Raw genomic sequence first — 9,513 nt, forward strand, 5'->3', positions numbered from 1 at the left:
CCCCCCCCCCCCCCACTTATCTTACGTAATTTTACGGACTACATTTTTTTCTTCATTTTTTTAGTTGTCATCTAAAAATAAAGTAGAAATATTGGGGGGAAGTGGGGGTAAATCTTACTGTTTCTTGTGAATTAACAAAATAGATTAATTTTCAAGCAATTAGTTGATTTTTTAACAAACAAACCAAAATTCTTAACGAAAAATGTAATATTTTATCAAGAAAAGATGAAAATTCTACCAAATGAGAGGAATTTTTAAATCGATAAGACGAATTTTCAATTAAGACAAATTTCTCAGTCAATAAAGAAAAAAATTGTCACCCAAAGTGTTAAATTTTTCTGCCAAAAAAAAACAAGCTTTCTTCAAAATAGTTGAGTTTTCAAAGACTAATTCTCAACTAAATACTTGCATAGATTTTTAAACAGATCGTGTAATTTTTAACTATGAAGATTAATTTTCTGCTAAAGACGTAATTTTCTATTAAGTCGTCCCGAATTTCGGGGTGACTAGTCCATCTCATTTTCCAACTCTGCCATTTTTTCGCGACGTCTAGACATGACCTTCCAAAAAATTATTTAAAAAACGAATTTACTGTAAAATAGTCCATTTTTCTACGTATTTCTTAAATTTTCAAGTCAAAAAGACAATTTTTACACAAAAGTTGAATTTTCAACCCAAAAAGTTAATTTTTCCGTAAAAAGTTCATTGTTAAACATAAAAAAAAAATTCTTTAATTTAGTTCAATTTTCAACCGAAGAGATTAATTTTAAACTGAAATTATGAATCTTCAACTAAAAAAATTAATTTTTCAGAAAATAGTTTTACTTTCAATCGAGACCTTCAAATAACCTTTAAAATTGCTTTCAAGTTTAAGGTAATTGGTACCAATGCATGTCCCCCTTTGTCTCCTACAGCTTTTATCTGAAACATTTTTCTCTATCGCACGTGTTTCCTGAGATATTTCCCGCGATAGATTAAAATGGTCCACACTGTATATTATATTCTTATGATTGGCAAAATACATGTTTCATTGGAACGAATAGACATACTTATACATTAAAGTTAAATGTTTGAAAAAATCGAAACACAGTCGTGTTTGATATCAAATTAATCATTAATGGGCAGAAAAGTACAGTGAAAATCTTCAATAGCCCTCCCTTCTATAGCCTTTCCAAGAATTGACGCCGCGCCGCATGTAGGTGCAACAGGTGCAACAGGTGCTACGCGGGGTCCGCGAGATCTGCGGCTGTCACTCAGGTGGGCAGTCAGGCGTGAACAAACAAAAGCAGAGCAGGCTATAATGAGTTAGTTGCCACCCACCGTCAGCCCCGAAATCGGGTCTATAGAAGAGTTTCACTGTAGAATATGTAATCATATTTCCACTTTAACTATTCATTGAAGAACGCTAAATTGGCATTAACGTGTTAGAGTAGCAAAAGAACGCTCCCGCGAGCTGTACGCTCCACTAGCGCATACTATATCTGTCGCATTTCTCGGAAAACCCGAGGCGAGAAAGGAAAAGTTCGAGGCGGGACAAGGCAGAATGTGTCGAGACAACCCGAGAAATAGGCCCGGGAAAACGAGATGGAAGCGAGGAATGAAGAAGGCGAAAGTGGGTCAGTCTCGGTATTTCTCGTCTCGGACAGCATCACTAAACATAATTAAGCTTAACATAAAAAATTAATTTTTAATAAAGTACTTCAACTTTTGACTGAATAGTTCAAATTTTCTACGAAAGTGTTGAATTTTCTATTAAAAAAATTTTATTTCCAACAAAAAAAAGTTCAATTTTATTTAAACAAGATTAATTTGCAACCAGGGAGTTGCACCTTCGACCAAAAAGGATGAAATTTGTACAAAAAGGGATGAATTTTCAAAGCAAAAGGATGACTTTTTAGCAAAATTGTTAAGAGCTGAACAAAACAATTACATTTTAAACTAAGTAATACCATTTTTAATAGTAAAGCTTTTAAACCAAAAAATTAACTTTCAAACAAAAATATTTAAGATAAAGTTAATTTTCCATTGCACACTTTTTGATTTTAGACTGCACAAAGTGTGTCAGACAATGTAAGATTCTAGGCCCTGCAGAACGTTTGAAACACTAAATATTAAATGTTCTTAACAAGTTTTATTTTCTAAAACTAATTTCATTAATGGTCAACTTTTGCTTAATAAACGGAGTATATAATATTTCCAATTGCCAAGAGTAGAAATCATTGCAAGAACATACAATCCAGAGGGTGCCAATAATTGTATACAGTGATTTAGATTGAAAATTCATTGGCACCCCCTATTATTTATTAAATAAATTATAATAAAATCTTTGTTATTTTTTTATTAACAATTTTGAGATTTCCTCGAAATGTGCCGAAAAGAAAATAGTTACGTTAATTAATACGTTGCTAGGGGTAAATTAAAAACAGCAATTATCTAAGGATTTTCTTTAGCTAACCTGAAAATTCTTGGCAGCTTGGAAACAAGTCTGAATTTTTTAAATTCAGAACACATAAGTTATTGTTTAACATAAGATGAATACATGTTATTACGAAAAAATATCTGCACAATTTAAAAAAATAAAAGACAATTTGATATTTATCTCTATTGTCTTATTATTTCATAAAATCTTGTGAAGGGTGCCAACAATTGGGAGGGTGCCAAGAATTGGTGCTCTTATCTTGAAAGCTGCCAGTCCTAAGTCTGGAAAAATTACAGTCACCACTTGCATAAAATCATTAAAAGTTCAGGAGGAAAGTGTCGAGTAGAGAGGGTACGGAGGACTGTAGGGGCACGGGTCTATTGAATCGACCGCGGGCCGCAACTCGGATTTTCGTCTTCAGGAAAATTCACCGCGGGCCGCAACTCGGCTGCACGGCCTTTCTGTACCTAGCGCTGTCAATATTTTTCTGAATACCACGAAGCAACCAAAAAAAAAAAAAATGTTAATCCCTTTTAATTTAGCAAATGTTGCTACTTTTATTTACTGTTTTTCGAATAAGAATGAGTTAATAAGCTTTTTAAAACATAGAATCGGTCATTTTACCATGTCAGGATTAATTTCCACACTGATGGAAATTTGTGCCATTGAGGTTCGATACCGTTCACACCGTTGCATAGATCGACTTGAAAATTTGTATGCGTGCAGATTAGGCGCTGGAGATGGGCAATCCGAGTCGTTAATTGATAATAGCCACAGTTTTTTTAGCAATCGTCACCAAATTCGGCACATATATTCCTTGGGCTCCCAAACAGTTCGAAAGAGTATGGTGACATAAGAAGGGTTGAGGGAGGGGGGCACATATGCAGTTTTTCATCAATCGGCATCAGATTTTTCACACATATTCCTTGGGCTCCCGGTCAAGTCTTAAAAGTATTGCAGGGAAGGCGGAGTGGGGGGGGGGGTTGCAAAGTTTTTAAAATATATAAAATCAAGTGCCCTAAAAAAATGATTATTATGAAAATCCATAGTTTTTGACAACTGGCACCAAATTTTGCACACATATTCTTTGGGCTCCCAGACAGGTCTTAATTGTATGTGGGGGACATATGAGGGATAAGGATGGGGAGGGGCACAGCCACAGTTTGTTATTAATCGGCATAAAATTTTTCTCTTATTCTTTGGGCTCCGAGACAAGTCATAAGAATATTGAAGGATGATTTTTAAAAATGGGTACCAAATTTTTTACACATATTCTTCGGGCTCCCGAGCAGGTCGTCAGAGTTTTGAGGAATGATGAAGTGGGGGCACTGATTTTAAACTATATGAAATCAAATGGCCCAAAACGTATCATTTCTATAAAAATACACGGTTTTAACAATTGACACCCAATTTTGCACACATAACCTATGGGCTTCCAGGCAAGTCGTAACAGTATCGGGGGAGGAAGGAGGGATAAATATGGGGGGTGGCACAGTCGCAGTTTTTTTATTAATTGGCATCAAATTTGTCTACCATATTCTTTGGGCTGCCAGGCAGGTCATACGAATATTGAAGGATGATGGAGTGAGGGGGGGGGGGCACAGTTTTTTAAAATTGGTACCAAATTTTAATTACATATTCTTGGGGCACCCGGGCAGGTCGTCGGAGTTTTGAGAATGTTGAAGGGGGGCACAGTTTTTAATAGTATGTTGCATTACAAGGGATGAAACACAGCGATTGTAACGAGTGTGCAGTTTGCTGCCCGAGCGAAGCGAGGGCTGCCTTCACACGAGTTGCGATTGTTGTGTTACATTTCTAGAAATGCATATTATTTTTCATAGCAAATCTATTGAACATTCGAGTTGAGGTACTTGTAGACCCTACCTACCTACATGTCTACTCTAGAGCTGAACAAAAATGTTTCAACCCTAGAGATATAAACACAGTGTTTCAGCCCGCTCTACACGTACCGAATTTCGAAGACAAAATGTTTGAACCCTTGGGATGCAAACACCGTGTTTCAACCCGCTCTACAGGTATCGAAACTCGAAGTTTCAATAGATGCGCTATGAAAAATATATAAAATCAAATGGCCTAACACGTCTAATTCTTATAAAAATATACGGTTTTTAACAACTGGCACCAAATTTTTCACATATAATCTTTCGGCTTCCAGACAGTTCATTAGAGTATGGGGGGAGATAGGAGGGATAAATATGGGGGGGGGGCACAGACGCAGTTTTTGAACAATCAGCATCAAATTTTTCACACATATGCTTTGGGCTCCTGGACAGGTTGTAAGAATATTGGGAGATGAGGAAGTCATAAGGCACAGTTTTTGATACATATTAAATGAAGTGGCCTAAAATGTATGATCTTGATGAAAATCCAGATTTCGACAATTAGCACCAAATTTTGCCGCCATATTGTTTGGTTTTTAGATAGGTCGGAAGGTTATGGCGTCGGAGAATGAAGGATAGAAGATAGAAGGGGGGGGGGCCAAAACGCAGTTTTTGACCAGTCGGCAGGAAATTTTTCAAGCATTTTCTTTGGGCTCCCGGGCAGACCATAAGAAAATTTGGTGGGAAGATGGAATGGGGCGGCGGCAGTTTTTGAAATTTACTATATAAATTTGAAATTTTTGAAGTATAGAATAAGCAGGGTAGACTGAATTAAAAATAATTTTAAATAATAAAAATAACACCTACAGTTGTCTATAATATCGAACTTGCAAAAATTTCTTTCTTCTTGGTCATTTATACATTTTCGGTCGAATGAAAGTACATGTTCTTAAATTTAAATTTTATATTTTACATCTTTGTATACACATACATTCACATAATATACACGCACTGGCATGCATGGCGTCAACCCTCACGCCGTGCGACCCAACTGTCACGCATATAAGGGCGCAGCTGTGTCAGCCCTTGCGCGCACGCCGTTTGAGAAAACATTCGCACGCAGTGCGACGCGTGTGCATACTCGTCCACCATATTGGATCCCCCATTTTTTTTTAATTTTGAACAATGGATTCATAATCAGCTACTCCAAAAAGGAGTGACATAATTTGGCCTATTTTATGAACATTTTATACTTTTGGCTAGCTTTTCACGTTTTCGACCCACTGTCCAGATTTTTAAATTGTACAATTTTGGATCCATCAAATACAATTTTTCTCTACGCTTTTGAGATTTTGAAAAAACTTAAATCTGAAAGGTTGCACAGAATTGCAAGAAGTTTTATAGAATTATTTGCCACTGTAAGGGATTTTAAAGGATTCAATTAGGTTTGAAAAGATTTCAATGGATTTCGTAGGAAGATGGTATTATTTTTAACTTTGAACACTTTATAGGTAACTCGCCATACTGCTGAAGTACAAGCTCAAGTGGTGGAATCGCCAGAAGGGCTAATCGTACAATTACAAGAACTCGAGAAACAAAAAGAATTTAAAATAGCCGAGAGTGAACTAAAATATGATTCAATTAAAGAAAAGAAAAAGCTTATTGAACTTAAAGAAGATATTCAGGCATTCGTTCAAAAGGCGAGAGAAGAAATGACTAAACTAAAAGAATTACAGCATGAAAAAAGGTATTCTATCTAAAAATAATGGATGTTACCAAATACCTCGAAAATATTGCACAAATTGTAGTCGAAAACATGATTAGTTACAAAACTGCGTGAATATGACTTTTAGTGGCTGTTTTCAGTTTGTTTTTCTATTAAAAAAAGATTACGAATTTCTACAACTCCAATTTGTTAAATAAAAATGTCAGCATAAGTTATTTTTTTATGATCAAATTTATATCTCAATGTATCTAAACATTATTGATAAAAGAGAAAATTTGCATGATTTTTTTTAACTGATTAGAAATAATTCCGTTCTTAAGATTTGTCTACTACACTATAATCTATTAACATTTTCAGATTTTTCAAAATTACGAGTACAGACAATAAGATTTCTGGGAAACTTTTTTACAATTTAGGTTTTATTTCAAAAGATTAATTCTCATTTTTGAAGATTTCGAAATATGTCAAAAAAGAATCTGGAAGGTTTTAAAACAAATGTTTTAATTTTGCAGGATTTTAAAATCTGTAGGAAAACTGAATAGTTTCGAAAAATATGTAGAAAATTTATAAGTTTTGAAAATATTTGCAAATAATTAAAATTTTAAGAAAAATTAGAAAATGTTCAGCAAAGTATGGATATTTGAATAAAATGTAAAAGGTTTTTCGTTAAAAAATAAAAAAATTTAAGATTCGTCGACAAATTTCAAATGATTTTTTATTTTGTAAAATGAATCCTAAGAGAAAATTAAAACAGATTTCAAAACATTTCCTGAAATTTCAAAAAAGAATGTTGAAGACTTTAAACAAAATTTTCCATGATTACAAAATTTTAGAAAAAATCGAGAAAGTTTCAGAAATAACTTGTAAAAATTAAAAAATTTTTGTTTAAATATGGATAATTTTAAATTTCAAATACGAAGCTTTTTAGAATTTTGAAATGTCTCAAAAGGATTAACAATTTTAATTATATTCCCAAGAAGTGTGAAAGTTTCGAAAAGGCTTTAAAAAAATTGTAATTTTTTAATTTTAAGGTTTTTTAATTTGAAGGTTAGGTTGCTAACCCGAAAACTGACCCGACGCCAACTCGATCTGACCTGCAGTCATTTTGCACATCACTTATTTTTAAAATTAAAAAAAAGCTTCCTAGGAAAATTTCAAATGATTCTTTTTTTAAATTTAATTTTAATAGAATATTTGAAAGTTGTCAAAACTACAAAAGGTTTTCAAAATTATCATAAAAGAATCTGGAAGATTTTAAGGCCATTTTTCTAATTTTTCAGAACTTTTTATAAATTTGTATCAATTTAAAAAATATATTGGCATTTTTCCAATTTTAAGGAGATCAAAAATATTTTGACACTTGAAAAGATTTTCGAAAATTAATCAAATTTTGTTTAATTGCTTCTGTACTTCTGAAGGATCTCAATATATTTTAGGCTTTCTCTAATTTTGTTTAATATTTTATAAAAACCTGTAAAATAGAAAAAGTTTCTTTAAAATTTTCCATATTTTTCGACAAATCTGGAATATTCAAAAATTTTTTTTAATTGTTAAAAGAATCTTACGAAAATTACATATGTATAACTTTAGAAACAAACTGATAATATTTCCGTATTCTTAAATCTCAGAATATAATTTTAACCTACATTATAATATTGAAAACTTTTAACAAATAAATAGTTATTCCAAATTTTTATCTTGTATTAAAAAATAGTGTTATCCACAAATCAAAAGGTTACACGCAAGCGTAGCGTCCAATTGACGATTCCAGTTTTCCAGTTTGTATAATATTTTTAAATATTAACATGAAATATTAATTTCAGGAACTTGGCAAGGCAATTAGAAAATCTTAATAAAGAGCAAGAGGATATTCGAAATACTATTCATGAGTTAAAGAAGGAACGAGAAATTCAAAAAAATCACTCTAGTGACTTAGAAATCGACGAACTGAACCTTGAAATAGAAAAACGCCTTTCGCCTATGCGCAATAAATATGTGCAGTTGTTCCAGTAAGTTAGTAAGCAATGTTTTTAAGTGTCATTTGGGATTTATATTTTTTATTAACAATTTTTTTATACTTTTTCAATTATGAAATTTAATCATGTTAAATTAACATTTTCCAGTTCATCACTTTTGCAAACTTAGCAAACATTGAAATTATTCCAGTTAACAGAACTGAACATAAATATTTTTAAATCTTGGTGGGATTTAATTTGATTATTTACACATTGTCTATTATTGAAGCCTCGAACAAAATGGTTCAAAATTGTGTAATTATAAACGCTTTGTATTTTAAACTTTTCTGACAGAAAATGGCATGGTTATTCAGGCCTTGAATTTTTAATTTTACAATCGTAACAGATTTAACAATGAAATTGATACAAATTTGCTTTTTTCAATTCGAAATAAAGTAATTGTACAATCTGCATGTTCATGCACACAGAAAATACAAAATAGTTAAATTTTGAATGTTAGTAATTTTAAAACACTAAACGTTCTCAATTAAAAATTGTTTGATTGGTAAAGCATTCAATTTTTATTTGAAATGATGTGGGCCTTTCTGTCACTTTTCAAAAAATAAATAGAAGATTAGTATATTCATAGTAATTGCTTGTCATCTTTATTTTATTTAAGAGAAAGACAAGAATTAGACGTACAATTCAAAGAAGATCTAGAAAAACAACGTGGAGTAGACTCGCAGATAAATTGTGTATACACAAGTATAAAGGTGTTAGAAAAAGAAACATCCATTTTCCTAAAACAATGCCAGGAGCTTTTCAACGATGAAATGTCAAAAGTAAGATATTCGTCAAACTCTGCTTGGCAATAAATTAATTCATATTGTTTCAAGCAATTTGTTTTAATCTCTTCTGATCCATTATATTAATTAATAGGACCTGGAAACCAAACTAATCTTTGAAAGCCTATTTAAAGAAGAATTGGAGGACTGATCAAAAAAATTCTTGAAATGTCTGATATCTGAAAATATGTTCGATCGTCAGAATATATAGTGTAAAATTAAATAAGAATGTGATTTTCATATTAAAATAAGTTTTTACCATTTAAGAGATGCATACCCTTTTGCGTAACTTCCTTTCCCTGGATTTATGTTTCCTAGGTCTGAGAAGAATCTTTTGCAATCTTATGTTATTGTTACAAAAAATCCTACTCAGTTAAAAAAATTTCGGTTTATAATTTCAACAATTAAAGAAATAAACACACATCATAAAAGGAATGATAGAGTTTTTATTGCATTAATAAGCAATTTATTATTACACGTACATGTTTCCTTAATACAAAATTTGTAGGACCTCTATAAAATAAACCTATAAAATAAACAATCGAAATACACCAAACTCTCGCTTTCAGTCCAGTATTGGGGGTGGCCTTCAAATGGCCTTGGACTGATTTCGGGGGGATAGAAACGTAAACAGAAAGCGCCGCCTGATACGTTTCCATTCGAAATATATGATGTCGCAACTGCTCTTGCTCTACTCTTCTGAGAAACTGCGTGAGTCAGCAGTTCT

At 32.3% G+C, this 9,513-nt stretch overlaps 1 protein-coding gene across 2 annotated transcripts in view; it reads left to right on the forward strand.

Annotated features, from left to right (window-relative positions):
• LOC117170267 (probable kinetochore protein nuf2) overlaps window positions 1-9,220 on the forward strand; it is a 37,069-nt gene extending 27,849 nt beyond the window's left edge. Inside the window, exons 5-8 of one of the 2 annotated variants that reach the window (XM_033356926.1) lie at window positions 5,772-6,007; window positions 7,810-7,995; window positions 8,621-8,783; window positions 8,881-9,220. In XM_033356926.1, coding sequence (XP_033212817.1) covers window positions 5,772-6,007; window positions 7,810-7,995; window positions 8,621-8,783; window positions 8,881-8,937 — 642 coding nt within the window. In that variant the 3' untranslated portion in view covers window positions 8,938-9,220. Of the gene's footprint in view, window positions 1-5,771; window positions 6,008-7,809; window positions 8,004-8,620; window positions 8,784-8,880 lie in introns of those variants that run through there. The other variant, XM_033356934.1, reaches the window with a different exon arrangement.
• Window positions 9,221-9,513: the final 293 nt, after the last annotated feature.

Source organism: Belonocnema kinseyi, chromosome 1 (genome assembly GCF_010883055.1).
Source record: "Belonocnema kinseyi isolate 2016_QV_RU_SX_M_011 chromosome 1, B_treatae_v1, whole genome shotgun sequence".
NCBI classification, from domain to species: domain Eukaryota; kingdom Metazoa; phylum Arthropoda; class Insecta; order Hymenoptera; family Cynipidae; genus Belonocnema; species Belonocnema kinseyi.